This window comes from Amphimedon queenslandica, unplaced genomic scaffold (genome assembly GCF_000090795.2).
Source record: "Amphimedon queenslandica unplaced genomic scaffold, v1.1 AMPQUscaffold_13342, whole genome shotgun sequence".
Classification (NCBI taxonomy): domain Eukaryota; kingdom Metazoa; phylum Porifera; class Demospongiae; order Haplosclerida; family Niphatidae; genus Amphimedon; species Amphimedon queenslandica.
Window position 1 is genome coordinate 18,136 of NW_003546422.1, and position 16,041 is coordinate 34,176.

The 16,041-nt window shown below is 37.4% G+C and overlaps 1 protein-coding gene and 1 long non-coding RNA gene across 2 annotated transcripts in view; one reads left to right on the forward strand and one right to left on the reverse strand.

The window, feature by feature from the left end:
• Positions 1–1,264, reverse strand: LOC109582960 (uncharacterized). The gene is made up of 3 exons (XR_002185295.1): positions 762–1,264; positions 89–705; positions 1–39 (listed from the first exon to the last, which is right to left on the reverse strand). It is a non-coding gene; the product is annotated as an uncharacterized LOC109582960 (long non-coding RNA).
• The window catches only part of LOC100631492 (uncharacterized protein KIAA1109-like), a 41,124-nt gene that overhangs the window by 7,549 nt on the left and 17,534 nt on the right, over positions 1–16,041 (forward strand). The window contains exon 2 of the mRNA XM_003387499.3: positions 7,827–7,941. Coding sequence (XP_003387547.3) covers positions 7,827–7,941 — 115 coding nt within the window. The remainder of the gene's footprint in view (positions 1–7,826; positions 7,942–16,041) is intronic.

A 16,041-nucleotide genomic window follows, 5' to 3' on the forward strand; every position in this document is an offset into this window, starting at 1 on the left:
CAAATACTTCATCAAACAACTGAGTGGGCGGTTGACTTTCTAAAGAAGCAACAAAAATAATGATGGAACAGTAATATTCATTACCAACCTTTACAAGTGTCTATGATTATATTGCGAACACTTTGTTTTGTTCGAATGTAAGTGGCACCACACTTACTATTCCTATGAGGTTTCTGACCAATATCCTCAACAGCAGTAGTTGGGTGAAAGTACTGCAGCAATATAATATGATAGTGATTTTGCTCATGATCTATTATATGCAGGCAAAAAGACACACAAATTTAGTAGGAAAACAATAAGTTCATTATACCTTGTAATTCAAACAGTCGGCGAGAAAACTTTGGATCTTCACTATGCTTCCAATATGTACGCTTCAACATGTATATAGAGCTTCGTAACACAGAAGGCTTTCTTGATCCAAGACTTGTGAGACGATTGATTTTTCCATTTGATGAAAAAGAAACACTAAAGTAACTTGTCTTCACACCTCTGTTGTTCCAGGACCCAAGGTCATCAGCACGAACGTCACTGTGATGAGAAAGCATTGAAGAATTTATTATAAAAGAAGCACTGGTTCTACAACCAATAGGTTGTTTAGAGCACACCATTTTTCTGTCATGATCAAAAAAAAGATGCATAACTGTCTCAGCAGAGTAACTAGGACACTCAGCAATAAAAGGTATATTCTTATCACCATCAAAGTATCTAAGTTATGAAGAAACGTGTACTACTACAAAGATGTAACTTGAATACTTTCTTACTGTATGATTAAGTCTTTCTCATCTGTAGTGGCACAGCTGGAGTCCTGACTGCTATCCTGACTACTAACAGTAAGATCAATAACTTCCTGTGTGGGTGTGACTTCAGTAATGGCATCATCTAAAGTCCCTGAAGAGTCATCCATTGTGTCTTTCAGGGGCGCCAGAGGACTTGGAAGTAGTGGTGGTGACCATGCATCATCACTCCAGTGCTCTGTCTCACAGGTAATACTAGGAGAATCCCGCGCACTACAGTAAAAAGAAGTGATCATACTCGTTCGGGCGCAGTAGCTGGCACTTACTCAGTCATGCTACAGTGTATCTTAACTTGATACAAGGTGACTATAGATAAACCTAGGCTTGCCTGGAAAGATCCGAGGATATTGTCACACACAGACACGCTGTCTCACACTCACTGTCGTGTCACACTTATTTCAGTATTTTCAGTCCGTTTTCTGGTCCGTATTCCAGTCCGTTTCTGGTTCCGTTCCGTCTTTTAGTCATGTCCATCAAAGTAACCACAAAGTTGCCAGCAACATGTTGCCTAGTGTATGGAGGCCTTAAGATATATCATTTATAACACACAGTCTCATGCCCTATGGCTTTTATAAGGACCTCGCCCTCGGGCTTGGTCCTTATAAAAGCCATATGGCACTCGCTGGTGTGTTATAAATATTACATATATATATATATATATACATCTCATAATTATGACATCATCCTTAGTGATGTGGTCGGGTTTATATTTTTGTATATATACCTGCCATTCAGAAATGCTGTCATCATTATGAAATTTATCCTATATAACATACTATAACTGGTCTATATACAAAAGATATAGTCCTTTGGTGAGTGTCTTTGGATGTGATATAGCCCTTGGGCTATATCACATCCTTGGACACCCACCTCAGGTCTATATTTTTGTATATAGACATGTTTAGTATGATACATAATACACACACACACATATATATATAAATTGAGTTATCAATAAAAGTCTCTAAGAGTAGAGTTGTGTAATTGAGATGTGAGTGTTATCTTTATTTTTTTGTCTTGTAATATTGAGAGAACTTGTGATTGTAACTCAGCTGCTTTATCATGCCCTTTTTCGACTAAAAAAGGATTGGGTTATTTGCTATTGCCATACCTTCATTGCATGAAGTGATACTAGATGAAACACCTTCATCTTGAGATTCATTGCTGCTACATGTATCTCCATCTAGGACTACACAAGTTCCAATATCCATTATTTTATTGCTTTGTGATGACGACATCTCACTAACAATAGCAGATCTCAAATTGCATCTTGAATCAGCAGATGTCATCAATATCTATACCAAGGCTGGTTGAAAGATTTGATTTATCATCTACATAATTGCTCAACTGAGATACCGTCAGTAGTACCCACTTGTGTAACCAATTCATCCAACTCAGCAAATGTGTCGTCATCATTAGTATCATTCTCAGTCTCACAAGCAGTTGCCATAGGAATACTACAGTGTTGAAAACATTTGGTAATAGTCTGCTGGGATACTTCTTCCCATGCTTCTTTTATCCATCGTATAGCCATTAAATTATCAACCAATTTACACAAATAGTAGAAGTGGTAATGTCATTCTTGTCATGAACTCTGGCTAGTGTATATTTAAGTAGTTTCCTTCTATACTTAAATTAAAAATTTTTTTATAATACCTGCTTCCAGAGGTTGTAAAGTGGTATTAGCAGGAAGAAAGATGACTTTGACGTTAAAAAACTTATCCTTTAAATCAGAAGAGTGGGAGGACACATTATCCACAAATAGAAGTATTTTTTGTTTCTCTCTAACCATTTTTCTATTTAGCTGTAAAATGACTTTGTCCCTGACATCCATATTGATCCCCGCTTTTTTATTGGTGTAGTATTGTAATCTTAGACATTTCTTATTGAAAGTGCCATGCTTGCGTAGGCGGGTATAGAGCAGTTTGGTTTTCATTCTGTCATTCTGTCCACATAGTTTCATTGATTTGTAAAAAAAATATATCTTTTTGTCTGAGCAGTTTAGAGCCATATTTCTTCTTCTAACAACAGATAAAGTTGCTTTCTTTTATCTAGTTATGCTTTTGTAGCATCCCATGGCACCAAAAGCTGGGAACTGCTAAACCAGGGGACCTCTCTCCAAGTGAGAGCTCGTGTTTGACTTTACAGGGCCGAGATTTGCTTTAGAAGTAGAAAATCCTATCTGACAAAAAAGAACGATTTTGTCCTAACTTCGTTGTTTGTGAGCTACAGTTGCTCAAAGTTTGTGATTTAGCCTCTTTGAAAATTTTTCAGGCGGCACTAGGGAAAGCAGGAGCAGCCAAACTCTCTAAGTCTCTTTTAAATATCTAGAAAAGTTTTCTGTGCCAAGTTTTTATTGGAATAGAGCTTCAGATGCTAAAATAAATTTTCAGCTTTTCTTTTTTTCCTACCCATGTGCCATTTAGCCAGCTAGCTAGCTAGTTGTTGACCACACCAATAGCTTATTTTAATTATCATTATAACTATGCAGTCAATAATAATAATTTTTTTCAAATTGCTTAAAATATCACAGAACAAGTAAAACATATCACTCAGGGGAATTCCAGCGGGCAACTCCATTGCACCATAGTGCTTCATTTCTTAGGCCTTTAAAACACCTGGGACTAGCAGATTTACCAATTACTATTGGTGCTTCTGTCCCACCTGCTACGTTGGCAAAGAAGAGATGGTTAGCTTCTCCTTGGCCTTCTTTCCTCCTTTACATTGTGTAGCTTTATCAGAGAGAGATTTATCAGGAAGTGCATGGTAGAAACAACCAGTTTCATCTGTGTTCCATATATCTTCGGGTGAATAACCAGCAATCAGAGACTTCACCCTATTGTGCCACCCAGTCACTGTAGCTTCACTGACATCTCCACATTCTCCACTCATAGTCATCTGTTTCATATCATGTCGCTTTTGAAGCAGTTCAACCAGCCGTGCAATGCCTTGAATGTCATATCCTCATCGAGAAATTGGGCAATCTTTAAGCTTCGTAGCTTCTTTCCACAATGGCCCAGAAACTGTTATGTTTCTTTGTCTAACTAAACTGTACCATTTGTAAACGGCTTAATTTATATTTGGGAAAGTGGCTTTATGAACTCTTTTAGTGTCTTGAGAACAGTTCATAAGTTTAAACTGGCTCCTTATTGAGATTTTACTTTTAATGATTGATTGAATCTGAGTCTTTCCACAATCAAGAACCGTTGCTACTTTGTTTGCTCCACAACCAGGGTTTCTATTGATGTAATGAAGGACCTTGATCCTTCTCTTCAAAAACAACTTGTTTCTCTTGACAGATGCGGTGGCCATATTTGCTATTTGTAGCTGGAACAGTAAGTTGACACCACGTAACCACCTCATATCGACTGCTGCTTGTCTTTGGCTGGCTATAGCTGTATTAGCGCTCTCTTCTTTTGAGTTACAGTCTCACTTTTGTGGTTATCATGTATACCGTCACATTTGGACTCCTGTGTTGGAAGTTGAACTAGGTTTGAGTCGTGAAATCAACAATGAACAAGACAGATATATGCGGTTGCTATCATGAAAGACGATAATGTTGTTGGTCACGTTCTTTATCTTTGAGCAAAGTTTTTAATTATTTTCTAATTAAACCTGGACACAGTGCTGTTTGTAAAAATACTGGAAGACCTGTTATCTGTGGTGTTCAGCTTGGCAGTGAAGTCCTATGTGTTTATATTATGTATGGACAGACTCTATACATCGAGAAGCTGAAAATACTATTATGCTACGTTATATTGATGTCAAAAATGATTAGAATGCATAAAAGAGAAAGAATAATCAAAGCATGCATAACATAGTAAATCTAGTAGAAGTGGTTGGTCATTTAATTATCTAGTAGGTGTGGCCAATCAATTGATTGACTGGTTGCACCCACTGGTCACTATAAAAGGGAATTTGTATGGAAGCCTATGGACAAGGGACCTAAAGAAGCGGTCGGATAACGGAATAGACAGGTGGATGCATTAGAGGGACAAGTTACTATGCAGTCTAATGAGTAAATGGGTGGGACCAAATGATCTGGTCGCAATAGAAGAGTGGTCTTTATATACAAGTGGTCATTAAAACAAGTTTCACTGTAATTATTTCATTATAATTAATTTGGGATTAGCTTTTAAAATGATTATTATTTATCATAATAGTCATAAAAATTGAAAGTGCAGTCCAGTAGTCCTGTCATCCTGTGATTACTGACTGCCATTATTTGACAAAAATGTTATCTTTTAGAATACTTTGACTTCTTTTCATGTGTTGATTACCATTTTTAGTTTTATCTGGTGACTCTCACTTTCTTAAAGTTTTGTTTTGTATTGCATTGCTAAGTAATGCTTAGTTATATATAGAAATTTCAATCTTACTACAAGCTTGTTACAACCAGTTCACAACCTTGCAAGGTTGTAGCAACCTGGTAACAACCTTGTACAAATGTGATAAAGTTGTCAGCAACCTGGTGACATCCTTGTATAAAAGTGCTGAATTTGTGACTAACGTGTTACAAACATAGCAACCTTGTGACAAGGTTGTCCGAAGGTTGACAGGAAAGTGAGGTTTCATTAAGTGCGCCCCACGATGATATGAAGCTATTGCTACCATATATAAGGAGACCATTGGCCAGCCCTTTGATAAATCAATAAAGATAACATTAATGCACATCCACATCTTTATACATTAGCTACATATAAAATTATTATAGATACAGAAAGTATCTAGAAATCAATTCAAACTATATGGGATTAGGATGAGAATATTAATTTTGTGTTGATAGTCCTTCAGATTATAGTTATTTTATTGAATTTATTGTAAATTTTGACAAGGTTGTCACAAGGTTGTTACAAGGTTGACACAAAGTGGAAAACTTGTCAATTCCATGGTTTTTACAAGGTGGTGGGCCTTGTGGCCACCTAGTAATAACAACCTTGGTACAAGGTTGCCACAACTATGCTGCAACCTTGTTGGCCTCGCACAGCTTTGTGTAGGCGAGGACTAGGTACTTGGTTTGTCTGTCTGTCATTACCCGAGCCCATGCGTAGGCGTGGAAGGGAGGGTAAAGCAGTCGTCCTGTCTGTGTGTGTGTGTTCGCTTGGCCTCCACTTTTGAGCTGACACTGCTTTCTTGTCTAGTCCTGGAGAGTCTTATAATCAACACTGGCTCTAGAAAAAGTTATTCTCCGTCTTGGGAATGCTATATTTTTCTTTTCCGTGGAAAAAGAAGCTGGCAAAGTCGCCAAACGTAGGTCGGTTCCCCGACAACTTTTTCATAGTGTGAGCAAAAGAGCAACTGGGCAGATAAAATAATAAAGCAAAGTCTCATCTTTCATTAATATGAGAGAAATTGCTCTAATCATCTTTGTTTTAAAGATATGGTAGCCCAAAAAGTCATACTTTTGTGAGTTTACACGAGGCTCTCTTCTCCCGAAGTAGCGGCCAGAGTCTTTAAACATCAGGGGCTCAATAGACGTTTGTATGCAACAAATAGAGCCTAACAAATGTATGCTAAACTGTTTAAAAGTCGAGAAAAACTAAAGCTTTCTTCACCACTTGGAGCCATGTGCCACCATTACTGTGTGTGCGGGTGGAGCATGGCTTGATTGAGCCACACCTTCATTGGAGCCACACCTTTACATTGCTGCAGCAGTGCAGGAAGCATGCTGGAGCTTCTTCTCTGTCTAAAAAACAAAAAATTCACTGTCTCAAAACATTCACTAAGTTTTTACATGCTGAAGCTTCTTTTCTGTGTCAAAACTTTCACTAATTATTTTTCTCTTAATTTATTAAAATTGTTACACACAGACTGTGGCGAGGGTATGCACTTTAGTGCTCTCGTTCATTCATTCTGTGTGCTATATTTTATCTTTGAGAATGTATATCTTTACAATTGTGTACTCTAAACCTGTGAGAGCTTCTCTTCTGTTAGGAAAAGTCTTGCTTTACTGCTTCGAGATGTTTTGATAGCAGCTTTAGGTAGTACAAGCTTTTTAACTCTCGAGAAAATACCCAGCAATAGCGGTAGTACTCTGAAGGTAAATGAGACTCTTTCCCAGTAGATTTAGACTATTTATTCATTTAATATGTGTGGAACTCTTTAAATCTTTCTTTTTGGTGAGTTATAGCTACTCGAATTTCATCCCGAGTGAAGTGCTGTAGCAGCAGTTCGCTAGTCCATGGCTAGTCTAAGGATTCTAAACTCTCTTAAGTCACTCAGTCTATCTAAGCAACAGTATTTGTGCCATTTTAACATCATATAGCGCTTAGAAGAAGAGAAAAAAGCTGAAGCTTCCCTCTCACATGGTCTTGCTGCATTATTGATGATTAATGCCATGCCTCCAAGCAGGACCAAGCTGGGAGTTGGCCCTGGAGCTTGCCACTTCTGCAAGCATGCAAGAGCAAGTGTAACTGCAGCTAGGAAGCTAGCTGTTATGATAAAAGCACGAAAGCACAACCTCAAAAGCACACTTTCTAATTTTTTTGCATAGCATGTTTTTGATAGATTGTGGCCACAACAAAAGCTGTGGTTTTGAAATCTATGATGTTGTTTTTAAAATGAAAGTCAGTGCAGTAAGTATAAATATAGTGTATAAATAAGTGATATATGCTTAGTGCTTAGTCTGTCAGCACTTTTGATCTATATCATTTATATATACTGGCTTAGGCTATCTAAGCATAACACCTCCCAAGCAGCTTTAGAGGCGAGGCCACGCACCTTTGGTGTCTTGTTTTTTTATATGGGTAGGCAATTCATGAATTAAGTCACAGAATACACATGTACATACATATAAATCTCCTAATGAATAATAATGTGTATATACTAGTTACAATGTAGACCAATTTACAATGATACTTACAAAGAGGTTAATGTATGTGTAAATAAAAATTATTTCTGTGGTGGTATCAGTCTTTTTTTCACCTTAAGTGGAGCAGTCTGACTTGTAGTTTGAAATTGTGCAGGGTAGAGTGTAATATTTGTATTTATTTATGTATTTGTATAATTGTTAATGTTCTTTTTTTGTTGTAGATCTTGATTTATTATATAATACAAGTGATACAGTTACAGCTGAAATTGTTTTTGCAGTGTCAATTGTGGACTTAAGAATATATGCCAATATGGCACAGTTCATGGGAAATGCTCAGTAAGTATGTGTTAATTAACATCAATAGAGATACATAATTACCTTTTCATTTATCATGCATGATTATTATTTTAGCCCTGGGTGGTATTGCATTTTTCAGATGAAGCAGTGGCTTAATTACTCAATACTTGAAATAGTGCGTGTAGCACAATATGTATAATATATTGTGTGTGGCATTATGGAACCAGTATGATAAGTAATACCATGTAGCGCTTTATTTTGGCAATTTTACTATAAAATTGTTATTGGCGGTTTTTTATTTTGGCGATTTTTTGTGTATACGTGCATTACTGAGCATGCTCATTAATAATTGGTGGTTTTAATATTGGCAATTCTGCTTGCAAACCACCAATTGCCAAAATAAAACTCTGCCTATTTAAAGCGCTATATGGTAGTTAACACTTAGGATGGTGTTTATTCCCAGATTGAGCTTCTGGTTAGGTTGTCAAAATTAGTACAGGGCCTGAGTGCGCTATTTTTGTCAATGAGGCCAGAAGGAAGTGCTTATAAATCCGATAATACATGCTGCCCCATGTTGTAACTGTTTTAATGAAGACTTGTAGCAAAGATTATCATGTGGCTAATGGCGGACAGCAGCAGCTCGATTGAGAAAGAAAGAAAAATTCTGTTGTGCTAGCAACAGGTGGGGGCAAGTGCTTTCTGTACTATTCTGTAGATGCTCTAGATTTCGCTTTTCATGAAGTTGTTTCAAGAAACACCCTTAGTGTCAATGAATGGGCCAAAAAGAGCATGTACCCTTGGGTTCAGTTTTGAGCCATGATGGAGGATCCATCTGAGGCTGTTCTTTGTGCTCTCCTGTCATGTAACGACCCACAAGTGCTTAAGTGAATTATTGAGCAAGTTCGTAATGGAGGGTTGCCGAGAGTCTGGGGACCCATATCCTCCCAGGAAGAGCAATCTTTCTGGCCTCTATAGAATCTCTCGAGACAACTGTGTGTTATGCAATTTCTTAGATAAGAAGGATTGTCGCTTTAGCTATCTTCACAAGACTCTCAATATCCTCTGTAGGAAGCTACATTTGGAAGGTATAGGGGCAACTGTTTTTTCAGCACCAGTTGTTAGTGTGGGAGATCAACAAGAGATGGTGTTTTTTTCAATGGATAATCGAATGAGCCTTTTGTATATGTTTTTTCGTTTTGTTTCCTTGCACTGTTGCCTATGCAATCGGCAGGAACAATACTTGTCCATGAATCAGTTTGTGAGAATACCTACTGATATCACTCATATGATTGTAACACTTTCTTTGACTATACAGAATTACAGTACAGTGCAAAAAAAGCTAAGTAGGTACTCTACTGCTGCGTATGTAGTTCGCTGCTCCTTTGTTGTGCATGTGCAAAGTTACCAGTAGTAGTAGTGCACATGGTCAGCAGCATGACAGTATCTTGTGGTAGAATCGAGCAAAGAACCTCCTAAGTGGGCTTTTAAAAGGAGAGAGGCAGTAGAGATGAACTATCCTTAAGTCCTTTGAGAGCCTCTAGAGCGCGTGAGTGTTTTCTGCTACAGAATATGTGACTGTGCGGTGCCACAGTACTTCCTAGTCGTAGCGCAGCGAAGAATAACAAATAGTGGCATAGTAAAATAACTACCTATAACTACCTGTGTACTACTGTGCTGTACTTAGCTTTTTTTTGCACGGTACTGTAATTTCAAAAAAACAACTTTCACAGAGTTAAAGATATCCATAGCAAGAAAATGGTCTTCAAAATTTATGCAGTTACTGATTCTGGTAAATGCTTGGTTCATTTGCTGGGCTCTACTTCAGCAAGTTACCTCCAGATTTGATAGCTTTTTATTTATGCCCACTGGTTAATTTGTCACTTGAATGGGGTAAGCCCTGGTATTTAAATGTTCCTATTGACCAGTTGGTGCTAAGTAGATTCATAGAATTTTAAGTATATTCATTGTGATGCCATAAATAAAGTAAAATTTTGCTACCGCCATTTTGGAGTCCTACTTCTAATGGTTGTCTATGGAGCGATCGTGAAAAGAGCTTATTCTCCAAAAACTGCTGTATTTATTGATTACAGCAATATTGCTACTGCTTACTGACCATCATCCAGTGTCTAGAGTTGGCTCATGGAGTTTAATAAGTGCCACTAATGCAGTCTAAACTTGAGAAAGGCATCTTCGGAGCTAGTTTCATTACTAACAATGATAGGAAGACATCCTTCTACACCGGACTTGATTCAGTTCAAATGTCTATAACTCCTTTCAACTTACTACAATAATTATTTGCGAGAAAAATCTCTTCCTGTCTACTAATTAGACTTGTCAGTACTGATTAGGCACATAACGTAAAGTCACAGGAAGTCTGGTTTTTTAAAGAAACTTTGACAAATTGTTGAAGCCAAAGAAATTTACTGCTTACTTAAGTTTAGTTGGTACCAGTCATAACTGAAGACAACCAAACCACTGTCATTCCATCCCATTTGAAAACTTTTCAGTAAGACTGATTATATAATATTATATTAGGCCTACACAGCTACACTACAGATTTACTTCATGGTCATGCTCAACTTAGAAGGTATGGAACCTTGTAGCAAAACTCAGCCGAGTCCTCACAGTCAATTGAAATTCTCCTTAAATGCTTCATTCCTCCCTTCTCCCTCAATCTATGTTTAATTTTTTAAAATTAATTGTTGGAAAATTCTTTTCAATTTAATATTTCACAATTCATTTTAAGTGAATTATGTTACAATTTGAATGAACTATTTTGCAATGATGTCCTGTTAGTTATGATTCATTCACACACTGACACTACTCTAGTAATTGTAAGCAAAATACTATTCATTTTTTTTGAGCAAAACTTCATTCTCTAATTTATCCTTGGCCAACCTATTTCTGCATCCCGATGTTGCTATTCTGGCAGCTGAAACTGTGCGTTCTACTGGAGCAGATGGTGATGGTGCAGACAGCATATCTATTGCGAATAGTTCCAAAATTGTGTGAGAAGAATTAATCCAGTATGCAAGAGGATCACTGTCTTGTGGTGGTAGAAGATCAGACGTGCTCTGCAGATATCCATCCAATTGTAACTCAGGTAGCTTTTGATTCTTACGTTTTAAGTTCTTCATATTTGTAACCTTTCTCTTCATTTCGTTATAAACATGATCATAAGCATACTGTTTCGCTGGTGCTTTATCATCATCAGGAGGAATAGGCTGGGTTACTTCACTTTCAGTATCATCTCCTGATTTGTATTCACCTAATAACTTGAGACACTCCTTTTTCGCATGTGCTGTTGGACTTTCAGTAAAGGACAATTTAAATCTTAAATCAAATAAGGTTGCAACCATGTATACTGGATCATGATCTGGGTGGTCAGGATTAGTTAATTTGCTGAGGCGTCTATTCAGCTCACTCAACAATATTTTGGCCACATTCTTAAGGTAAGGGACTTTTTCCATTGATTGCAGATGTAATAGCAAGTCTCTATAGGCTGGTATTACTAATGGCAGTGTCGGGTACTGTTCACCACCTGCCACATTTGTGTGCTCTGCAAATTTTGAAGGAAGGGCTTTGATATGTTCTAACTTTGTCCATTCAGTTGGCTGCAGTAGAGTCAAGCCGTGCGGCACTAGTATTATCATAAGGTCATCCTTAACTTCGAGAAGGCGGGAGACAACGAGATAGGCTCTTGACCATCTTGTAACACTGTTAGAAACAAGCTTTTTTCCAGCTTTCGCTATAAGTGCCGCAGTGGCTTTTCCCGACATAGACACCTGCTTTACTATCTTATAAGCTTTTGACAGTAGGTTACGACATGCTTTATCTTTATTAAAAGCAGCAACAACTAGCTGCAGTGTGTGGCTAAAGTAGCTCAATCTCTTCAATCCTTTAGATGGTGTTGTGAGTATGTTCCTCTGTTTCAAATTCTAGTACTGCCTCTCCCTCAGGCTCTAACTCGTCATGCAATTGGACATCGTCGTTGTCATTGTCGTTGTAATCGCCATCGTCCTTCCTAGGTTCGTGATCAGGTTTGTGATCAGATTCATTGTCATCTATGTCTGCACCTTTATCCACTTCTATCTCGCTAAGGGCTAGATCAGACTTAAAGGCCTTTACCATATTACTCCCGTTACCTGTTATCACAAATTAGACTTTGTTCAGTGGTATGCCCCAGTCATTTATTTTTTGGTAGGTCAGGTCACATATAGACTGTCCTAAAATCAAACATAGTTTAAAATTAACCAGTGGACAGTATATACTGTACAGGGCTGTACAGTAACAGTATATGCATCACAAACCTGTGTGGGGATGAGGAATTTCTTGAACAGCAAGAGCTGGATGTTCAATACACTGGTTAACAGTAGAATAATAATGTGCAGTTATCCCAAGATAGGAGGAGGTCAGTCCCTTTTTACTCCAGATGTCAGCACAAAAATTTATCTTCCATGCACTACTCATGCTTATCTGTATCTAGCCCTTCATGGCCCGTGGAATATCAGAAATTTCACAAATGAGGCGAGAACGGCTTGGAATAAGATACCTATGCAAAGACAAGTAAAATAGTGTGAACAATGTCCCAATATTTTCCAACAAATATGCAGTAATAATTACGTACAAATCTCAATCAACAAACAATATGTTCATGTAATTGTTAAAGGAGTAATGACTAGCAACATTTCATGATTAATTTCAAATTCAATTACCAACACAAAAGATGCAATATGCCATAAATGCTATTTTGTGACTAATACAGCACTGATTTGGTAATAGGAGTATAGGCTAAGACTATGAAATAGTTTCAAAAATTAGCAACAGTCCACACCACAGCACAACCCATACAAGAGACTTTTATTGTCGTATTGATCAACACCATTGTAAAATGAAGTATAAGATATACATTAAAAATTTAATATTTGCATTACATAGTACATACCTTAGCTGAAATGACTGAAGCATGATCTGAAAGTACTTGTTGTTCGCAGTACTGTAAGGAGCATTGGTTTCCCCAATATACTTGTCCACTGTCCTGTCTAGTGCTTTTTGCTCTGCAGACCCTCTAAAATACTTGTCTTTTTCCTTAACCTCTTTTGCAACACATAATAATTATTATTCATTAATTTTAATAATTAATTATAGTAACAATAATACTTGTCTTTGTCATCATTTCTTTTGGCTGGTTAGACTTTTTCTTGATAGCTTTCGTCATATAGGCATCGTCCCTCTCCTTCTTTTTAGCATAATCCTCTCTAAGCATATCTTCGTATGCCAATGGATGATTAAGCTCTAAGTGCCTCTTGCATTGAGTGATATGTTTGCCTACAAAATTTAGTATTAGCTTTAGGTACTAGGTACTATTGGTATAGGTTTATAAGTTAAAGTTACTGACTTAATCATTTTGAGAGTTACTCACAATTCAGTGAGTAATTAGTACCTTTTCTCTCTCCACAGGGCTGAGATTTTCCATTTGGCCCAGGCACTGGCACAATACAGACATGACTCTCTCCTCTTTTGTCTATCACCTTTTTGAAATACCTCCAAACTGCACTCCTACCATAAGATGGCAGTGCCGCTTTCGAACTTCTGAGAAAAGACTCATCAGTTGACAAAGGTGTCATGGATCTTGGTGTTGAAGAAATTGAAGCATGCGGGAAGGGAGGAATGAAAGGAGTGCTACCTGAGGGGCTGGGGAGACTGAAGGCATTGCCAGCTGCGGTGTCGATGTCAGACATAGCTACGCAGTAAAAAATAGAGATAAAGAGCACCTGCTACTAGAATGAGCCACCAGGTTTTATTACGCATACGCGAGAAAAGCGTCTGCTTCTAGCCTGAGACAGAGAGCCCTGGAACATTAAAGACGATAAATAGAGAAAGACGACTCTTGGCACGTGCGCAGCATAGGTGTGCGCATGCATGCTATTATTCTTTAGTCTTGTGAGTTGTGGCATGATTTCTTTACGTTTGGCATGCATATGGTACGACAATTAAAATCCAAACTTTAGTCTTTAAAGGACAAAATGGCGGCGAAAAGTAACTGCTTTAATTGGCTAATGACAAGAAATCAAACTGAGAACCAAATTTTGGATTGTCCAGAACAAAGTGGCACACTAAAAACTTAAGTTTGGTATTGGTAGGTTGGCTTATTACCAAAATGTTGGAAATTTGCACTCTACACTATAAATTCACTGGTTGGACATACAAGACTACTACTAATTGATGAGTTTTTTGCTCTCTTTAAGCTGCAACTTGGCGTTCCTTACCAGGATGTTTGGTACAGGACTGGTTTGTCATCAGACGAAATTTTAAAGATGGATTGATGTTATGATCACTGAATTAAAACCACATGTAGCTTGGCCAGATAAGGAGCAACTCATTCTGAATATGCCTCAGGTCTTCAGGAAGCATTTCTCAAAGGTTTGTTGTGTCATTGATTGCTTTGAAGTGTTTATTCAAAGACCAACATGAAGAGCACAAACCTATAGCAACTACAAGAATCGTAATACAGTAAAAGTGTTGATAGAAATAGCTTCAACAGGTTTGTTTTGTTTTATATCTGAAGTCTGAGGTGGGTGTATGTCAGATAAAGTAATTATGCAAGAAAGTGCACTAGTGATCAAATTATGGCTGATCATGGGTTGAACTTTGGGGATGATTTGGCAATGTGTGGTGCAGAATTACTGATTCCTGCTTTTTCAAGAGGAAAAAAGCAACTATCAACACGGGAGGTTGAGTTTACCAGACGTTTAGCTAGGGTGAGGATACATTTTGAGAGAGTCATAGGACATTTGAGAAAGAAATACAAACTAGTACAGCAAATTACCAAAGACTACCATAAAACATCCTGATCATAATGGTAAGACTAATTGATAGGATTCTAATTGTTACTGCTGCATTGAATAACTTGTCAGGATTTGTTGTCATTAAAAAATAATTCCTTGCATTTAACAATCATAAATCAATTTCATTCGAAAGTAATGAAGAATATATATTAAATTAATATATATTGCAGTAAAATTGATTATTTGCAATCCAGGCAAAACCAGGCTCCTTTAGGGGCTTGCTTGATATTGGCACATGCATAGTGAAATCATTCCACTTTGCATGAGAGGCTGTAAGACACAATCATATGTCTTGGTCAATCCGTCTTACAGATGCAGTACAAATTGTCCTAGGAACTGGTTTCTACCTCTTCATGACGTCTTTGGGAGCTTGTATGTTGTACTTGTACAGCAGATGTGCTTGTAATTGGTATGGCATTAGATGTAGATACAAACATACTTGTGGATCCTGAGTTTTCTTGACTATGGGTCAATAGTTCAGGTAACAAAAACTGCAGAAAGAATTGTTTCAATTTGGGAAAGTTTTCCTTTTTGTATTCTTCATCCAAGTAAACCCTTTCAATGAATATCCTTTCATTAGTCCAACAGATAAAGTCACAATACTTGAACTGAGACAACTATCTGACCTTCAATCTGATCGAAATATAAATGGGATATAGACAATCAAACTTTACCATTTGTGTTTCGTTTCAGACAGTAATTTCCATCATCTACAGCCTCATCTTCAGTTGGCTTATACCTAAAGGAACATTTCATCTCTAATAAACCATTGTCACTGCAGCTGCATGAAACAATACTATCTGGACTTGTCCCCAAGAAGAGATATTGTGGATTGATAAGTAATCCTCATTTTCTTACTGTGACATCTTAGTTATCACTTATAAAATTTACATATTATTGATAAGCATCTGCCTCATGTACCCTTCCCCATTCTAAAGTGGGAATATCTTGATTTGGGCCTGAATATTGCAATATTTTGTTTAGTATAGCTGAAGGGTAGCTCTTTTTAAGTAGTGCAACACCGAGTGCAAGTGGGAAGCTGTGATCAGTCCTCTCCTGTGTTCTAACCACACATACAAATTTCCTTTAGTCCTAGTTGATATGCTTATATATAGAAGCCTGGTGCAAATAAATGTTGGGTAGCAATAAAATGGAACTCTAAATATGCTAATCTAGCCTTTCACCCACATGGATGCCTTTAGATACTTTGCAAGCTTCCTAAAGTCACTTGCTTGAGGTTCCAGGTTCAAATTGTGGTCTTGGCTCAAGTTTTATTAAAAAAAAATTTTTC